Source organism: Ranitomeya imitator, chromosome 1 (assembly GCF_032444005.1).
Source record: "Ranitomeya imitator isolate aRanImi1 chromosome 1, aRanImi1.pri, whole genome shotgun sequence".
NCBI lineage: Eukaryota > Metazoa > Chordata > Amphibia > Anura > Dendrobatidae > Ranitomeya > Ranitomeya imitator.
Window position 1 is genome coordinate 76,522,794 of NC_091282.1, and position 21,273 is coordinate 76,544,066.

General features: G+C 43.3%; 1 protein-coding gene across 2 annotated transcripts in view; it reads left to right on the forward strand.

The window, feature by feature from the left end:
• The window catches only part of PLPP1 (phospholipid phosphatase 1), a 134,263-nt gene that overhangs the window by 111,092 nt on the left and 1,898 nt on the right, over positions 1-21,273 (forward strand). For both annotated transcript variants that reach the window (XM_069748305.1, XM_069748313.1), the window contains exons 4-5: positions 16,156-16,213; positions 19,836-20,012. In XM_069748305.1, the coding sequence (XP_069604406.1) occupies positions 16,156-16,213; positions 19,836-20,012 (235 nt within the window). The remainder of the gene's footprint in view (positions 1-16,155; positions 16,214-19,835; positions 20,013-21,273) is intronic.

Below are 21,273 nucleotides of genomic sequence, written 5' to 3' on the forward strand. Positions count from 1 at the left end.
CAGGGTAAATCCTAATCACTCTAATGAATCCATCAGATCATTAGCGGTTGGAGTTGCTTTACCTTGTTTGCATAGGCTCACATGTCGGGTCATTCAGCAAAGGGTTGGGCGTTTGGCCTTCTGCTGCTATTCTGAAGGGTCATGTTTGGATCTTAACGGAGAGATGATGGGGCATGATTTTTTTTAATTTTTTTTTTTATGTTGTAATATATTTTATATCTGCCTACTCATTTTCGGCACTGGGCAGTGACCCTTGGCCTATATATACGGTTCAGCTACCTTGATCTGGCTTGTTTGATCATAGTCAACCTGTGACATGTTTTGCTGAGGCTGATACTCAGAGCTGCGTTGTATTATTTCTCACCCTAATTGTCAATCTTGGTATGTTCTAGCCCACTAGATTTCCTGGTCTATTGACCCGTCTTATGGTACCGATTTTATTCACTTTCTCCCAACTTAAAGAAATTCAGAAGATATTTTGAACATGAGCAGTGAACTTGTATGGAGCATCTATAAATGCATCTCCCAATATAAAAGCATGGATTGTACATTTGTGATGCTTTTGAAAATGGTTGTGTATGCATTATAGTAGATTAGTCTGTTGCTAAAGGAGTTCTTCCTATCAATCTCAGCTTGTCCATAAGTCTTAAGTATATGTATAAAACAGAACCCGGCACTCAACTTTGCGATGAGGTTAACGTGCACACGTAGTACATGCCTGCACAAGGCAATCTTGCCTTGCGCAGGCGTGTACTATGGAGGACAGAGAATGAACTTCAATCCAATATTGCAGCCAGTGGGTAAGGAAAGGGTGAATCAAACACCCGAAAACCCCGCCCCTATGGCTGAAGATTGTTCCCTCCAAATTCAGGCGACAGAGTCCCTTTAATATATTAAATATACATGTAGTCTGTTGGTGATCAGTCAAGGTGGCTCTATTGAGACTGCCAGTTTTAGTTTTGTCATAAATTCAAATCCAGCCACAAACTGATATTAATTCTCCATTTGAATGACTGGCCCATTATCCTAGCAAGACTAGGATAATGTGTCACGCTGTGACTGTAGGAAAGTAGGTTAAGGGGGGGTCCCTGTACTGCTGTTTAACCTAGGGAGGCCCTAGTCTATCTCTAACCCCAAAGGATACCCCTGAAAGCGGAGATGCCTGGGTCTCGTACCTCTGTGTTCCTGTCAAATCCTATGCACCCTCTGTACCCACCCCCCCACCAGGGAGGAAAGGGGCAGAAGCAAAAGGCTAACCCCAGCTGGACAGAGGGGTAACTGTTATGACCTGGTGGTCAGGACAATAATGGACCTGGTGGTTAAGAGCACACGGAATGACCTGATAGTTACTAATAATATAGGTCGAGCTCTGAGACGTGGGAACTCTGCTGACCGCAATCCCTAATCCTATCACACACACTAGAAATAGCCGTGGATTGCTCCTAACGCTCCCTATGCAACTCGCTAGCCCTAAAGATAGAAAAATAAAGCCTACCTTTCCTCAGAGAAATTCCCCAAAGGAAAAGGCAGCCCCCCACATATAATGACTGTAAGTAAAGATGAAAATTACAAACACAGAGATTAAATAGATTTAGCAAAGTGAGGCCCGACTTACTGAACAGACAGAGGATAGGAAAGGTAGCTTTGCGGTCAGCACAAAAAACTACAAAAAGACCACGCAGAGGGCGCAAAAAGACCCTCCGCACCGACTCACGGTGCGGAGTCGCTCCCTCTGCGTCCTAGAGCTTCCAGCGAGCAAGACAAAAATAAAAATAGCAAGCTGGACAGAAAAATAGCAAACCAGAGAAAAACAAGCAGGAACTTAGCTTCTGCTGGGAAGACAGGTCACAAGAACGATCCAGGAGAGAACTAGACCAATACAGGAACATTGACAGGTGGCATAGAGCAATGATCTAAGTGGAGTTAAATAGAGCAGCCAGCTAACGAATTAACCTCGTCACCTGTGGAAGGAAACTCAGAAGCCGCAGCCCCACTCGCAACCACCAGAGGAAGCCCATGGACAGAACCAGCCGAAGTACCATTCATGACCACAGGAGGGAGCTTGACAACAGAATTCACAACAGGTAACCAAGGCATATAGGATTAAATACAACAAATGGTTACACCGTAAAGAGGCAGAAAGGTACATGAAAGAACACCAGCAGGGGAAGGTAGGGGTATTCACAACAAACTGCATGTAACATTCTCAAGTCAAGAGCGTCTCTCCAAATCACTTTCTCCAATGAAGAAAGGACCAGAATGAAGATTCTTTTGCTAACATGGAGGAAAGCAAGACACAGGTTTATATAATGGAAGGGTGTGGTTGAAATAAGCAGCACAGCCAATAGACCACCACTCTACACCCTTCCCATGCCGCAAGAAACCCGTTAACTCATGTATGGCATTGTAGATTTAAAGAGGACCTGTGCTTAACTAATCACCGCAATCTTTTAATCAGATGTACCACAGATCCCAGCAGAATGTGGCACATTCATTACCTAATGATGGGTCTTCCTATTAAAAGTTTCCTATTACCCAGTACATAAAGTTGCAGCAAGGAACGCCTCCTGCCTTAGAGGACTCTGTGCACCCATTTATTCAATATTTACCCGTGACTGCAGACTAGTGAATCCTCATTGCAATCTCTGGTACCGAAGTCAGGAGTTGACGTGCAGTTGACTGCAGAAATGCAATTTGCATACATGCCGACTAGACCAGGGGTGTCAAACTGCATTCCTCAAGGGCTGCAAACAGGTCATGTTTTCAGGATTTCCTTGTACTGCACAGGTGATAATTTAATCACCAACTCATTATTTGTGTAGGTGATTAAATTATCACCTGTGCAGTACAAGTTAATCCTGAAAACATGACCTGTTTGCAGCCCTCGAGGAATGCAGTTTGACACCCCTGCACTAGACGTGCCCGACCTGGCTCTTTACAAGCGAATTGAGCGAGGCTGGACGCATCTAGTTGGAATGTGGCTAGAAGTGTGCAGATTGCATACTTATGGTCACATAACTGTACAATCCTGACAGCATGCACTATGTGACTTGTGATTACTCATAGTACGCACTGACTGATGACTTGAGCCCCAAGTTTGGACAAGCCCTTTAAATTTCAACCATAAACCTCAGCTGAAAAAAGTCACAATAGAGGCACCAAAATAAAATATTCTATTATCTAGTCATGGACCTGGCTCACTTGATCTTCCTATACAAATGCACGTGTGTTCATCCAAGTCTATACCTAAATGATGAGAAAAATGTGTTTTCCTCTTGGTGATCTTACACCTTTTAAGATCTTTAATTTTCAGCCTTGGCATCGGAAATTCTGGAAAGAACTGCTGGTAATTCCAAGACTGACAGCAGTATGAGTAATGGTGACGTTTATAACATGGAATGTGTTTGTTTCTGGCCGATGTTGATCATTTTGACGTGTTTAGTGAATGTAACACTAAAATATGAATAGTTTATGCAAGTTTTAGCATTTTCTTTTTTGTTTTAATTTTGAATTAATCCCTGAAATCCTGGGTATCTCCTCAGCTCTTTTTCTAGCACATCAGTCATCACATCAGTCTTTGACTCCAAAAAGGTTATTTTCCAATTTGATACAGAATCATAATCCAAACATATGGAAATTATCAGCAGCTCTTTAAGGCTTCAGCCCATCTTTCAGAGCTGTAAGGCAGCGTTATGACTCCATCCTTTGGCGTCAAGCACTGTCTGATAAGACAACCCAGAATAGTGCTCCATGCAGTCCTAACCTTCCCAATACATACGGTCAGTTGGCACCGCAGAGTAAAGGAGAGTGCACAGCTTTCCCAATTAAACTACAGGAAAGTTGCCTAAACTGCCAATTATTTCTCATCATAAATATAAATATCCTTTTTATAATACCACGCAGAGGAGTCCTAAATATCGTGGTACCAAAGACAGCCGAGGGCCACGCAGAAAGGCATTGCGAACCACATTTTAGTTTTTAAAGGAATAATTCTAACCAGTGGGGGTTGTACTGTACTATGATTTTCAACCATTTTCAAAGATCCGATCCACTGGCATGTGAAGTACATTATATGAACAAAAGTATTGGAAAGAATTCAAATAAAAAAAGTCTTCTATCCCAATTGTCCCATTGTCACGGATGCATAAAATCCACCCCACACTAAGCTATTTGGTGTCTGAAGGACGAGTCGGAATTTGGTGAATGCCCGAAGAACATGAGCCGCTTGACTGTATTGTGCCCACTGTAAAGTTTGTTGGAGGAAGGATAATGTTGTGGAATTGCTATTCAATGGTCCAGCTCAGCACCTTGTTTCCAGTGATGGGAAATCTTAATACCAAGAAACATTGGACAATTGTAGCTTCCACCTTTGAGGCAACGGTTAGAAAACATCCATTTTCTGTTCTTCAGGACTGTGCCAAGTGCATGAGGTCCATAAAGCCATGGTTGGTGGAGTTTGGTGTGGAAGAACATGACTGGCCGCACAGAGCCCAGACCTCCACCCCTTCCAACACATTTGGAATGGACTAAAGCGGATATTGTGAGCCCAGTGCTCTCCAACATCAAGTCTCTGACCTTACAAATGTTATTCTGGATGAAGGGGCATAAATTCCCTCAGACACCTCCCAAATCTTATAGAAAGCTTCTCAACCCAACTCCCTCCTTCACACCAAAAATGTAGGCTGTTAGCCTGTACATAGCCTTGAATTATAATTTCTTCTAGTGTTGCAATATCAATCTAATGTAGATTATAGCACTGCCTGGAGAATTCTTGAAAAACTTTTATTGCAATACTTTGTACACACAAGCACAATTATTAAAGATTACATCAGCTTTTGGCTTTGAATTGGCTTTCATTCTTAATTTTATACAGAGGCACCTTTTTAACTTATATCTTTTGCCTGGTTAACTAGAAAATAAAACTTAAGAGATCATCTGGGAACTTTGAAGGTAATTAGTTTTGTGGGTCGGGGATCTTTATAACATGGCAAAAGAATTTACAAGGAACCATTGAACCTAAATGTCCCCCTTCTGCCCCAACTATAAACATGTACTTTATGTCCACAGGATCAACCATGAATGTCTGTTCCACCAATAGTTATGTGTCCTTAGGCTTGCTCTGCAGTTTCGTTAACCCATTGACTTGAATTGAGAAATCTACTTTGTGAGACCAAGTGGCGATGTCACAACACGGGGAATAGGTTAGGTTTAAGGTTCTTCAGAGATGCATTTCACATTTTTTGAGGGAATATCTGGGGCACTCAAGGATATTATAAAGTTAATTGAAGGAAATGCCAAGTATTTACTTCTAACACCCAGAGAGCACCTTCGTTTTTGCAAATGTTCCATTTCAATGTAGAAGAGTGACCAAAATATCAATCGTATCACTATCAATAATCTTGCAGACTACTGGAGTCTGTTAGTTTTAAGTCAGAATTTCTATCAAATTCTATTCTATATGTTGCATATTTTTGCATGTCTACTCTCAAAATTGTTGTTTTGATTTAGTTCTACTTCTAACTTGTGGTTTCTTCATCTTTTGGCAGTAATTCAATGTAATAAGAACATTGTCGATTTCTAAATAACTGGAGTTCCTGAGTTTTAATCTAATAAATTTCGATATTTGGCTTCCTTACGTTTCTTTCTTTTAGTTAAGTTTTGCGTTGAAATGTGTTTTTTTTTTTTTTTCCCGTGCTGTCTTTTGAAACATACAAAGGAATTTCCTCTAAAATGGATTCCCAAGACTGGAGACAATATGGACTATTTTGGCAGAAGAAATGCTGACTGTTTTATAGCCAGAGTACAGCAGGCATGAATCCTTGGTGTGCTGTCATTTGTTGAATTTAGTAAAAAAAAAATGTACATCGATTCATCTATACACTGATTCAAACCAGATATCAAAACATATTGTGTTTTTTTTTTTTTGTTCTAATCTAGTTTTATTTTGATTCTTAGTTTTGTTTTTTATTTTTTTATTCCAATTCCTGTATATGATTATAGGGGGCAGACAGCTACATAGACCATAGTAGACAGACTGGCATGCTCTGTAACCTGTGCAGGGGTCATTGTACAGGTATGAGAATATGGTGAGTGTGAATATTCCCTAATGACAGTCTCCTCCAGGTTTTTGCAATAGAAAATGGTTATTCCAATTACTCTTATTGTTATCTTGTGTGACGATGTAGAGGCTGCTAAAAAGTGGTCTCTTACTAGATAATATATACTGCACAAAAAAAGAACACTTAAATAATGTAACTTTAAGTCAATCACACTTCTATGAAATCAAACTGTCCAGTTAGGAAGCAACACCGATAATGACTCAATTTCTTTGCTGTTGTGCAAATGGAATAGACAACAGGTAGAAATGATAGGCAATTAGCAAGAAAACCCCTATAAAGGAGTGTTCTGCAGGGGGTGACCACTGACCATTTCTCTATTCTCATCCTTTTTTGGTCACTTTTGGCTATCATTGCTCTCACCCCTAGAGGTACAGTAGCATGAGGCGGTGCCTAGAAGCCCAAGAAGTTGCTCAGGTAATGCAGCTCATCCAGGATGGCACATCAATGCAAGCGGTGTCCAGCGCATAGAGCAGATATCAGGAGACAGGCCAGTACAGCAGTAGACGTAGAGGTGGCCATAGGAGGGCTACAACCCAGCAACAGGACAACTATGTTCTCCTTTGTGCAAGAAGGAGCAGTACCAAAGCCCTATAAAATGACCTCCAGCAGGCCACCAACATCCATGTGTCTGCTCAAACTGGCAAAAGCACTCCATGTGGGTGGTGTGAGGACTGGACTTCCACAAGTGGGTGTTATGCTTACAGCCAATCACCATGCAGGGCGATTGGCATTTGCTAGCGAACATCAAGATTGGCAGATTCGAAACTGGAACCCTGTGCTCTTGACGGATGAAAGCAGGTTCACACTTAAGCACATGTGACAGACATGACAGAGTCTGGAGATGCTGTGGAGAATGTTCTGTTGCCTGCTACATCCTCCAGCATGACCGGTTTGTCCATGGGTCAGGAATGGTGGGGGGAAGCATTTCTTTGGAGAGCCGCACAGCCCTTCATTTGCTAACCAGAGGTACTCTGACTGCCATTAGCTGCCAGGATGAGATCCTTAGACCCATTGTGAGACCATTTGCTGGTGCGGTTGGTCCTGGGTTCCATCTGATGCATGACAATGCTGTGCCTCGTGTGGCTGAAGTGTCAGCAGTTCCTGCATGATGAAGTCATTGATGCTGTGGCCTGGCCAGCCGGTTCCCCAGACAATTGAGCACCATAGACTGTCCAGGAATTAACCGATGCTTTAATCCAGGTCTGGGAGGAAATCCCTCAAGAGAACATCTGACGCCTCATCAGGAGCATGCCCAAGTTTTGTAAGGCGGTCATGGAGACCACTCATAAGCCTTTAACCCCTTTGCGACCTCCCCGTACTAGTGCTGGGGAGGGCGCTTCCATCCTTTTTATATGGACTCCGGCGGTAAGCCCACATCTTTCCGGGTACATGTCGGCTGTTTTGAACAGCTGACATGTGCCTGGATCAGCCGCGGGTGGAATTGCGATCCACCCGCGACTAATAACTCGCTATCAAACTGACGCTTGCTTCCGGTCAACGGGCTGGAAATCCGACCATCGGTGACCCGTCACGTGATCGTGGGTCACCAGTGGGCTGGCCTGACAACCAGAGGTCTTCTGGAGACCTCTATGGTTGTCAGTGCCGGATTGCTATGAGCACCACCCAGTGGTCGGCGCTCATAGAATTGCTAACTTGCTGTTACATACAGGTGATCTGATCATCGCCTGTATGTAGCAGAGGTGATCGGGTTATGGCAGCTTCTAGTCTCCCATGGAGACTATTGAAGCATGCAGAAAGTTAAAAAAAATAAAATAAATAAAAATGTAATATTAAAAAAAACATAAGTTTAAATCGTCCCCTTTTGTCTGATTCAAAATAAAAAAATAAAACATACACATATTTCGTATTGCTGCGATCAGAATCGCCCCACCTATCAAAAAAAATTAACCTGATCGCTTAATGGCGTAGTGAGAAAAATTAAAAACGCCAGAATTACGTTTTTTTGTCATCGCAACATTGCATTAAAATGCAATAATGGGCGATCAAAAGAACGTATCTGGATCAAAATGGTATCAATAGAAATGCAAACTCTGAAAATTACGCTATAATAAATATATATATATATTTTTAACAAACGTTGGATTTTCTTTCACTACTTAAATAAAAAAGAACCTAGTCATGTTTGGTATCTATGAACTCGTAATGACCTGGAGAATCATAATTGCAGATCAGTTTAAGCATTTTGTGAATATGGTAAAAAAAAAAATACAAAAGTTGTGGAATTGCACTTTTTTTTTTTTTGCAATTTGACCGCACTTGGAATTTTTTTCTTCCTGTTTTTGAGTACACAATATGGTAAAACCAATGGTGTTTTTTTGCAGGACAAGTTGTACTTTTGAACATCAAGCCCTCACATGGCCATACTGATGGAAAATAAGAAAAGTTATGGCTCTGTGATGAAGGGGGGCGAAAAACAAATTAAAAACGAAAAAGGGCAGGGTCTCCTCAGGGGTTAAAAGAAAATGCAAATAATAAGTAGGGGGCCTAAAGACTTCACTGATGTGCAACAGATCAGAACTGGAGAGGAGCGGAAGCTACATTCTCCAGAGACTAAAGGTACCTTCACACATAACGATATTGTTAACGATATCGTTGCTATTTGTGACGTAGCAACGATATCGTTAATGAAATCGTTCTGTGTGACAGCGACCAACGATCAGGCCCCTGCTGGGAGATCGTTGGTCGCTGAAGAAAGTCCAGAACTTTATTTCGTCGCTGGACTCCCTGGAGACATCGCTGGATCGGCGTGTGTGACACCGATCCAGCGATGTCTTCACTGGTAACCAGGGTAAACATCGGGTAACTAAGCGCAGGGCCGCGCTTAGTAACCCGATGTTTACCCTGGTTACCATGCTAAAAGTAAAAAAAAACAAACAGTACATACTTACCTACCGCTGTCTGTCCTCCAGCGCTGCGCTCTGCTCTCCTCCTGTACTGTCTGTGAGCCGGAAAGCAGAGCGGTGACGTCACCGCTCTGCTTTCCGGCTCCCAGACAGTACAGGAGGAGAGCAGAGAAGCAGAACGCAGCGCTGGAGGACAGACGGCTGTAGGTAAGTATCTAGTGTTTGTTTTTTTTTACTTTTAGCATGGTAACCAGGGTAAACATCGGGTTACTAAGCGCGGCCCTGCGCTTAGTTACCCGATGTTTACCCTGGTTACCGGCATCGTTGGTCGCTGGAGAGCGGTCTGTGTGACAGCTCTCCAGCGACCAAACAGCGACGCTGCAGCGATTCGGATCGTTGTCGGTATCGCTGCAGCGTCGCTAAATGTGAAGGGGCCTTTATTCTATTTTGGTAAAAATCTAATTCTTTGTGCCGGTAGTAGAAGTAAAACAGGACATTTTTGTATGTGATTGTACAAGTGTAAAGACATACAAGTTAATTACTGGGGCTATAGTATATGAGAAGGTTTCTTTTTGCAATAGCACAGTATGAATGTGCACCAGTCTCTCTGCAAGGGCAGCGCACCATATGGGTGAACCTGCCGCCATTTTTAAAGGACAGGTCGAATCTGCCACTGGTGATGAATGATTAAACAATTGGATCAAGTCAAGTGGATTAAGCATAATAAAATGTGTCGGCCCGTAGCTAATTCTGATGATTAAACATAATGATGTTAATCATTATTTCGATTTGAGAGTTCAGTGGTTGATACCATCTTTTCAGTTAGCCATTAAAAAGGTAACAACAAATTGCAAACTTCCAAGACAACTTCGGTCTCTTCATCAGGCATAGATTATTGTCTATAGATGTAATTTACTATCTTTTCAGTAGGCCATTAAAAGGTATCAACCTCTGAGGACTCCCAATTCTAAATATTTTTCTATCTACTGGCTAACACAGTAACCAGATATATTTGTTTTTTTGAATCCATCATTATCATGTGTTTAACAACTTAGACTTCTGCAAAAATTGGTTATAGAACGGCATTATTCTTTCTTTAAAAGACCTCTCCAGGCAAGCTTTTTCTTTATATTTTCCCCTCTGTGTAAACAATCCAATAATTGGGTTAGTGTGTGTGTGTGTGTCCCACATTACAACACTTAACAATTGCTGTTTTGATGCCATTCTCCACATCATGTGATTGCAATTGTATCCTGCTGACTCAAAGAAAGTCTTCTGTGTGAATCAGAAGTCATTCCAAATGGAAGACCACGTTCACACGTTCAGTTTTTACATCTGCCTTTTTCACCCACTCCTAGTTCCGGCTTATAAATGCTGATGTACAATATTGACCAAATACTGAAGGTGTGAACGGAGCCGAAGTCTGATGATATGTGCACACATCCGGATTTTTAGCGTTTTTTTTGCGGAATTTCGCTATAAAAACGCTATAAATCCGCTAAAAAAACGCTAACATTATGCATCCTATCTTTTAGAATGCATTCCGCATTTTTTGTGCATATGTTAGCTTTTTTCCGCAAAAAAAACGCATTCTGCAAAAAGAACGGACATGCTCATTCTTTTTGCGGATTTTTTGCGGCTTTCATAGCAAAACTGACATTCCCCCCCCCCCCCCCCAAAAAAAAAAAAAAAACGCAAAAAATCCGCGCAAAAACCGCGCAATTTCCACGAGAAATCTGCGCGAAAAAAAACACGGGTTTCTGGCAGAATTCTCAGGATTTTGTCAGGAAAAAAACCTGACGTGTGCACATAGCCTGAGACTCTGAATGAGGCTTACATTAAGAATGGAACTAATAATCTGCTGTATGAGCCGCCACGATAGAGTTGTGGACACATCATGGAGGACGGGGACTGGAGGAGCGCTGGAAACGGCAGAAAACCACAATACAATGTATGAATATTTTAATAAACACAGTCCAGACACATTACTGATTGCCAACAGAGGACTCAGTAAAAAGAAGCTATAGTGTGGTCCTTTTAAGCATTGCTTTACATAAAAAAAAAAATACCCCTATAATTAATGAGCGGATTATCATGAAACAAACAGACTGATAAAAGCCAATCCAGAGGCTTTTCTGTCCCTTTCTTCTTTATAACATATTCGCTGCTGCATCCCTGAGAAAATAATACATAAAGGTTTGTTGAAAGATCAAAGCCCCAAAAATGTTTTTTTTTTTTTTTTCCAGCATCGCCACAAAGTCATCATCTATATTGTGTGTATATATGTACTGGGAAACATTAACCATGATCATTATTGAACGAGATGAAGCAGGCTCATTTTTTTTTTTTTTCTTAACAGAAAACTCTTGTAAATCCTTGTTTGTTTTTGCGTTTTACTGTAAAGCGGTTGTCGATGGCAGATTTTAGGGCATCTAAATGTATTCCTAATGTAAACACAGATGAAGCAATCAGCAACTTTATCCTTTAAGGTTTTTTGCATCCTGGGTGTAGCACATTAATGTTCACTTTCAAGGGTTTGTGCTGTGCAATAGGTGTTGTGCAGTCCAAATATAAAAGACAGGTGAATCATGACAGTGTGATGCGCACACTCCCAAATACTCTATTCCACATAGCGGGTGTGTGGTCACATGACTGCATGTGTGTGATTTGCATGCTTCCCGTCACAAATAGACTAGAACAAATAGAACATTGAGAGGAGCCAGATGAGAATGGAGTCAGCGCGTTACCCCATACATGTAAATCACACACACCGTCACCTGACCACACAGGAAATACAGGTGAATTGTGACAGTGTGCAGGTTGCCCTTTCATGATTTGACAGTGTAATAAAAGGTAGAGTCTACAGACTTTTCTACTTACTCTGGACAAGAAGCATTCCCAGATACAAAAAAAAATAAAAAATCTGCACCCTTCCCAAATGATCTTTGTCTTGATTCTTAGCTTTAGTTCTGCATATCGTTCCTCTAAGTTTTAATAAATCCTCTGTTATCTTGCATTATCTGAATAAAGTCAGGGTGATCTAAACTGCGATCTCCTTCACTCTAACGGAGTCATCTTCATTAGTTTTTTTTCTTGTTGATCCACAATTCAAAAGCAAGATCTGATTCCAATCGGATTATAATCTGTAAATTTAAATTGACAAAAGTAATTTTCTGGGTTTTTCTTTGGAAACTTGGGCTGAAAGGTGGCAAATAAGGTTTAACAATGATAAATGTAAGGTTATACACATGGGAAGAAGGAATCAATATCACCATTACACACTGAATGGGAAACCACTGGGTAAATCTGACAGGGAGAAGGACTTGGGGATCCTAGTTAATGATAAACTTACCTGGAGCAGCCAGTGCCAGGCAGCAGCTGCCAAGGCAAACAGGATCATGGGGTGCATTAAAAGAGGTCTGGATACACATGATGAGAGCATTATACTGCCTCTGTACAAATCCCTAGTTAGACCGCACATGGAGTACTGTGTCCAGTTTTGGGCACCGGTGCTCAGGAAGGATATAATGGAACTAGAGAGAGTACAAAAGAGGGCAACAAAATTAATAAAGGGGATGGGAGAACTACAATACCCAGATAGATTAGCGAAATTAGGATTATTTAGTCTAGAAAAAAGACGACTGAGGGGCGATCTAATAACCATGTATAAGTATATAAGGGGACAATACAAATATCTCGCTGAGGATCTGTTTATACCAAGGAAGGTGACGGGCACAAGGGGGCATTCTTTGCGTCTGGAGGAGAGAAGGTTTTTCCACCAACATAGAAGAGGATTCTTTACTGTTAGGGCAGTGAGAATCTGGAATTGCTTGCCTGAGGAGGTGGTGATGGCGAACTCAGTCGAGGGGTTCAAGAGAGGCCTGGATGTCTTCCTGGAGCAGAACAATATTGTATCATACAATTAGGTTCTGTAGAAGGACGTAGATTTGGGGATTTATTATGATGGAATATAGGCTGAACTGGATGGACAAATGTCGTTTTTTTGGCCTTACTAACTATGTTACTATGTTACTTTACCAGAAGGTTATCCACAATTTTGTTCACATGTGTGTATATTGGGGTAGCAGTAACAGGACGATGAAGATCAACGTGTCAAATGCGATAAAGATGGGTCAGATCGCAACTTGTAGCCATTTTGTATCTCTCTCTACCTCACAGTTTAGATATTACTTTACGGACAATTGTAATGGAGATGTTGTGTAGCAAAATAACTCTTTGCCCACATTCCTGCATGCACAGTGATCACCTACTCTGGATGAGCATCCTGAACGAACATGCCACATACTACAAAGCAAAGGTTAAAATAAGCAGCGCCATCTCTGCTTCCCTTATGTAATACTGTACATTCACACTGCCATATTGCAGCTGAAAATCCTGGCCTTACTGGGGGGTTTAATGAGCTGAAATGATTACCATACATCGTGGTCGTTTCTGGTGGTAATTAGACCAAGATTTGTGACAGTCTGAACAAGGCTTTTGTTTTGCGCAGTGCAAGACGTTGTGTCTTGGACACATTGATGAAGCTGCCACAGGAAGAGCAGAAACCAAAACTGCAGAGGAGGAAGAAGGTGTAAAACTCAAGAGTTATATTTTCAAGTAGATGGTGGCCCGATTCTAACGCATCGGGTATTCTTGAATATGCATGTCCACGCAGTATATTGCCCAGTTACGTAGTATATTGCGCAGCCACGTAGTATATTGCCCAGTGACGTAGTATACAGCACAGAGCCACGTAGTATATTGCCCAGCCAGGTTTGTCACAGTTTAAAACATAAAACATATACTCACCTTTCCAAGGGCCCCTTGTAGTCAGCGGCAGCTTCTGGTCCCAGGGTTGGTATGAGTGCAGGACCTGGGATGACATCACGGTCACATGACTGTGATGTCATGGCAGGTCTTTCTAGCACAGGGCCTGTGATGACATCGCGGTCACATGACCGTGACGTCATGGCAGGTCCTTCTCCCATACCATCTTTGCCACCGGAACCTGCAACGGAAGATGGCGGCCGGCACGAGCGACTACGGAGGGTGAGTATAGCAGTTTTTTTTAAATTATTATTATTATTTTTCACATTACATGTTTTACTATTGATACCGCATAGGCAGCGTCAATAGTAAAAAGTGGGGGACACACAGGGTTAATAGCGGCGGTAATGGAGTGCATTACCCGTGGCATAACACGGTCCATTACCGCCGGCATTAACCCTGTGTTAGCGGTGACCGGAGGGGAGTATGCGGGCAACAGGCACTGACTGCGGGGAGTAAGGAGCGGCCATTTTCTTCCGGACTGTGCCCGTCGCTGATTGTTCGCGGCAGCCATGACAGACAGCTGGCGAAACCAATCAGCGAATGAATAACCGTGACAGAAAGACAGACAGACGGAAGTGACCCTTAGACAATTATATAGTAGATAGGGTGGACCCTGTAGGGTGACTGTGCTTATTCTAAGTGTACAGAGGGCAGGACACAGATTACATAAACTGACCAACATGTAATAATGGACTTCTACCACTGGCCATGACCCATATATTAGCTGGCGAGGCATTGGTAAAAAATTGTTTTCAAGGCTACATTTATCAGAGCACATTAATTACATGAACAATTCTTTCATTAATACTTGTATTTGCCAAAGTGAGAATTTTTTAGCGTGTTTTTTTTCTTACGATGTTGGCGTTTTTCTTTCTCGTTGTAAGGACTCATAGGAGCAGATGAGTGTAAGCCGATTATCAATCGAATAGCACTCGGGCCAATGTTATACTATGGGGCAGTGCAGATCTGTACATTTTTTTCATGCCGTATTGGCCTAAGGGGAAAAAAATACAGCATATCTCTATGTGAAAGCGTAAACTCTTTGCAGTGACATAATGGCAGCGGGAGATCAGTCCGCAGCTGCTGGAACATGTCAGACTAAGGCTACGTTCACACTAGCGTTCGGCTAGTGTGCGTCGCTCTAGCGTCGGGCGACGCACGCGTCATGCGCCCCTATGTTTAACATGGGGGACGCATGCGTTTTTGCTTGTTGCGTTTTCCGACATGTGCGTCTTTTTTGACGCTAGCGTCGGACCAAGAAAACGCAACAAGTTGCATTTTTCTTGCGTCCGATTTTCGTCAAAAAACGACGCACGCGTCAAAACGCAGCGTTTTTGCGTGCGTTGCCGACGCAGCGGCGCACAACGCTAGTGTGAACGTAGCCTTAAAGCAATGTTATGAGTTATGTTCTGACTGGGGGAAACCATACTGACCGATCAGAAGCCCTGGAGCGGAGATGTTACTCTGTGCCATTGAAGGCCATGTTCATGTTGTATATACGGATGTATCAGAGCTGCGTCCTCCCTTTGGCACAGCATCTGCTGTCACAGTTCTGGATTTCCAGTGTTTTCCACAGTCTGAGCGCATACAGAGGTGTACAGATTCAGGGCTATTCCTATGCTTTCTATTGAATCCATACTTCAGTCCCTCTCTGCTCAGATAGGAGCACGGATTCAATAGCAACTCCCTGCTGTGTGCTCCTGTCTGCTGAACTGTGCACTTCTCCAGGGTTTGTTGCATGATCTGTGGGGGGGTCTCAGGATTCGGATTGCCACCGATATATAGGGCATTCCTGTTCAACGGAAAAGAAATATGACTTGTTACATGCATTTAATCAGCGATTAGTGACACGATCGATCAGGCTCATTCATCTCATCTCTGCCCATAGACGTGAACCCCGATTCATCTGGAGGTTTTTCAGATGCAATTGTGCTTGGTGCATCACCATGAATCCTGCCAGTATGGAATATTTTTTTTTAAGGTTCTCAGTTACTATGTAAAACATGGAAAATGATCATGCCATGCTAAGTGGGGTAGGGAAATTTTTTTTACTCACCTGTAAATTTCTATCCAGTCAACTGGATAAAATTCCATTCAGACACTTCTCAGTGAAACCTAGTTAGAGAAGCTTTATGCCCACCTACAATGTCTTCTTAAGAGTCACCCTCCCCTCCTCGCTTTCCCAGAATTTCTAAACCGCAGTTTCCATATTTTTGTGTTACCTCAAAAACAAATAAGGACTAGACCATATGCAATCAGAAAAAAATATATATAAAATGCTCCCCTCCCCCGCACACCCCCTCATTGTTTATTAATGGATCTGTATTGATTGTGTCTTTCAGATTGTCCTTTTATTCCGGCCATTCCTCTTTCTCCATGTACTGCATGCTCTTCCTCGCAGTAAGTATATTTGGGGGTTACCGTACTTATCACCTTGCAGTTTTATACACATCTGTTACAATATGGGGCACATTAAAGCCAATGACCCACTATAAGGTTATGGGCCAGAGGGAGTGGGTGGTGAAAGCCATATTTTGCATGAGAAGCAGTTTGTCGAGTAACACCACGACCGCTCCATCTGTCTCTACCAAGGTTGTGGAGTCTGTTAGGCTATATTCACACTTTGCGGATTTTGCTGCGGATCCGCAGCGGATTTGACCGCTGCGGATCCGCAGCAGTTTCCCATGAGTTTACATTTCAATGTAAACCTATGGGAAACAAAAAACGCTGTGCACATGCTGCAGAAAAATCCGCGCGGAAACGCTGCGGATTACATTCCGCAGCATGTCACTTCTTTTCTGCGGATTTTCACCTGCTCCAATAGAAAACTGCAGATGAAAATCCGCAGAAGAAAACGCAGTGAAAACCGCGATAAATCCGCAGTAAAAACTGCGATGGGTTTTCACTGCGGATTTTGCAATTCTGCTGCGGAAAAATCCGCAGTGGAATCTGCAGAGTGTGAACATAGCCTAAACCAAACCTCAGACTCCCATGACACCGACTCCACAGCCCTGGTCCCTACACTCGTACCTGCAGGTGGAGTCTGAGCTCATCGGTATCACTACTAGTAGTGCTGGCAGGATGCCCGTCCTGCCAAGATCCCTGCTGCAAATGTAGGCTAGTCTCAGATCAAGGAACTGTTAAGGCCCCCCCCCCCGGACAAAGTGACATTCAGTATCCAAATAACAGCACCAGACCATGCCCACATTGATGCAGTTACACCACCCAAATAATGAATTGGGATCTATATATTCAGTTAAGACCTGAGTGTCATACACCAGTCTTCATTAATTTGGTGCGTATTATTCATGCAGGCTGTTCATTAAAAGACACTCCACTTAACATGCACCTAATTATCAGTGGTGTGTGCCGCCCCGAAAGGTTACTCCAGTCAGGGAATACTACTAAACATGTTGGGTGGGTTACCATCCTACAGCCCATCTGCATCTCCGCTCATTTTGGCAGAGCTGACCAAAATGAAATTTTTGTGCCACTTCATGTTACACAAAAATTCTACAACATTTGAAGACTTACAAAATGTTGTTTCTGCAGTCCTGATATTTAGAGAAATGAACCCCATTTTTGCCTTCATGTTACATACTAGGACAGATAAAGCAGCTCTACAGGGCGAGGACTAGTGATGAGCGAGTGTACTCAGGTTTTTCCCGAGCATGCTAGGGTTACCTCCGAGTATTTGACCGCTCGGAGATTTAGTTTTCATCGCGGCAGCTGAATGATTTACAGTTATTAGCCAGTCTGTCTACATATGGGGATTCCCTAGCAACCAGGCAACCCCCACATGTACTCAGCCTGGCTAATAGCTGTAAATCATTCAGCTGCCATGATGAAAACTGCTCGGAAATTTAGTCATAAATACTCGGAGGTCACCCGAGCGTGCTCGAGAAAACCCGAGCAACGAGTACACTCGCTTATCACTAGCGAGGACCCCTACTCCTAGTTGCCTTCTCCGGTAGGAGTGACTGGTGGTCTCCCGACAATTGTCAGATAATGTGTAGAGCGGGACATTCACCAGCCACATCTACATTTTGGGGTTGTTCAATTACATAATGGGATCTGGCAAATCATTAGATTTTTTTTTTTTTTATTATTGCATTTGTTTCCAATATTACTGTCAGCACTTATTAAATGTTAGGCTTTGACTTTGCAGCGTCTGTAGGATGCAACCACACACCACAATATCACTTTCCTTGTGGTGAGATTGAAATTCAAGTCAATCCCCATCTTTGCATATTACCCAGAGATTGTGCGCTGGCACAGGGTATTCTGCTGACTTATACTACAAATGTAATTTTCATGTGCTGTGAGTTTTTTTTGTGGCATTATTTAAATTACTACTTGTATTAAGATCCATATAGGCAGTGGATGATCACACAAGGAACCCATAACCCCTCCATACACACCCCACAAAAAATCCAGTTCTCGTCCATCTCCTTAGGTCTCAGTCTATCCCTGTAGTCAGCATCTGCTGCACCAATATTTTTGCTTGACACTGAACCATGAAACTATAGTATTTGCCAACTATTATTCTAGAACGACTCTTGTATGCATCCGCATGTCACTATTCAAGTAGACAGTGATTGGCGGACAGTTGCGGGATTTCCGGAACCAAACGTGACAGTCTCATAAGGATATATGACTGAAGTTTGGGTTTGAGACCTACAGGCAGTATGAGATAGATGAGCCCACCATAATGCCCCATGAACACAACATCCTGTGTGACGGTGCGGTTCCTAAATCCTAACTAGTGATGAGTGAGCATGCTCGTGTGCTAATAGTGTCTTTGGTGTGCTTGAAAAATATGAGCCACAATATGCTTAACAAACAGGAAATCGCAGCATGGGTTGCGCCTGTTAAACAACTGTGAGACGTGCAGCCGCAGGGATGTGAACATATTTTTCGAGCACGGCGAAGACTCTGTTAGCAATTGAGCATGCTCAGATAACACCTTATCACAGCACGTTCTCTCTTCACTAATCATAACCAAACTGGTAAAATTATAATGCCTCTATAAGCTCTTCTATATTCTGACCGGAGAAGAACAGCCTGTCGTAGATGAGTGTAGTCCAATGCAAGCGACTGCGGCACCATTCATCCCATGCACATGGTCATTCCCTTACCTTCTATGAGCATTAGCGGTAACTATACACTTTTTCTGTGGAGCTCAGCTAAACTGTGTGCGGTACAGATACTTAGAAAAACAAGGAAAAAGCAGCGCTCACCATTCCTTAGAAAAGTAGAAAATCTGTTATTCCAATTTACTGGGACATGCGTGCAGTAATGGGGGGTGCACGAGGAGTTGTCTAATGGCTCTTCCTGCACCCCCTGCTTACCGCACATATGTCCCAGTAAATTGGAATAAAGGACTGTGGAGAAACAGGGGGTCAGCTAGCCAAAACCGCATTGACCAGGAATTATCCCACCGAACGCCCGCTCTCCTTTCACAGTAAGGCCACATGTACACATTGAGTATTTGGTGAGTTTTTAACCTCAGTATTTGTAAGCCAAAACCAGGAGTGGGTGAAAAATGTAGTAGTGGTGACATGTTTCTATTATACTTTTCCTCCGATTGTTCCACTCCTGGTTTTGGCTTACAAATACTGAGGTAAAAAACTCACAAAATACTCAATGTGTTCATGTGGCCTAAGCGTAATAGTACTGAGAACACAAGGTGAGAGTAAAACCATTTCTAAGGGTTGGGGAGAGCCGTTTTCTCTAAGTGTGCACAAATAGGTAAAGCTGCCCAGACACATCATGATTCTCCCAACAGTTGATGTCAGGGGAAAGCAGGATCAGGCATGTACTTGCCTAATCCATTTTATCCAGACATGTCTGGCAGTCACACTCTCATTTCTTCCGTTCACGCTCGATCACACCAGGCGTGCATGTACACACAGGACGGAATAGATGATGGCATTTGAACAAATCTGTCCCCAGCACCTTTTACCATAATCACTCACATGCCAATTAGTTCAAGGAGATTTTTCTTCCCTTCCTCTTGCAGCTGTATCTTCAGGCCAGGATGAAAGGACACTGGGCCCGGCTATTACGTCCCACCATTCAGTTTGCTCTGGTTGCTGTGTCCATCTACGTCGGCCTGTCCAGGGTTTCTGACTATAAGCATCACTGGAGCGACGTGCTGACCGGACTCATCCAAGGAGCCATTGTTGCTGTTCTTATTGTAAGTAAAACCACCAGAAACTTTTGTTTATTCACCAAATATAATTACGATAATCTAATTAGTGAGCCAAGCCAGAGTCTTTTGTCCTGTTATTAGTGCTGGAGAAGCTAAAGGTACCGTCACACTAGACGATATCGCTAGCGATCTGTGACGTTGCAGCGTCCTGGCTAGCGATATCGTCCAGTGTGACAGGCAGCAGCGATCAGGCCCCTGCTGTGATATCGCTGGTCGGGGAAGAAAGTCCAGAACTTTGTTTCGTCGCTGGATCTCCCGCTGACATCGCTGAATCGGCGTGTGTGACGCCGATTCAGCGATGTCTTCGCTGGTAACCAGGGTAAACATCGGGTTACTAAGCGCAGGGCCGCGCTTAGCAACCCGATGTTTACCCTGGTTACCATCGTTAAAGTAAAAAAAACAACCACTACATACTTACCAACCGCTGTCTGTCCCCGGCACTCTGCTTCTCTGCACTCCTCCTGCACTCACTGTGAGCACAGTGGCCGGAAAGCAGAGCGGTGACGTCACCGCTCTGCTTTCCGGCTGCCCGGTGCTCACAGCCAGAGCAGAGGAGCACAGCGCCGGGGACAGACAGCGGTAGGTAAGTATGTAGTGTTTGTTTTTTTTACTTTAACGATGGTATCCAGGGTAAACATCGGGTTACTAAGCGCAGCCGTGCGCTTAGTAACCCGATGTTTACCCTGGTTACCGGCGTCGTTGGTCGCTGGAGAGCGGTCTGTGTGACAGCTCTCCAGCGACCAAACAGCGACGCTGCAGCGATCCGGATCGTTGTCGGTATCGCTGCAGCGTCGCTGAGTGTGACGGTACCTTTAGCCTGCATGGATGTCTATTCCTTAAGGTACAGTCACACTGAACGATATCGCTAGCGATCCGTGACGTTGCAGCGTCCTGGCTAGCGATATCGTACAGTTTGACACGCATCAGCGATCTGGATCCTGCTGTGACATCGTTGGTCGGAGCAGAAAGTCCAGAACTTTATTTTGTCGCTGGATCTCCCGCAGACATCGCTGAATCGGCATGTGTGATGCCGATTCAGCGATGTCTTCACTGGTAACCAGGGTAAACATCGAGTTACTAAGCGCAGGGCCGCGCTTAGTAACCCGATGTTTACCCTGGTTACCAGTGTAAATGTAAAAAAAACAAACACTACATACTTACATTCCGGCGTCTGTCCTCTCCGGCGCTGTGCTTCTCTGCACTGTGTAAGCGCAGTGGCCGGAAAGCACAGCGGTGACGTGTAAAG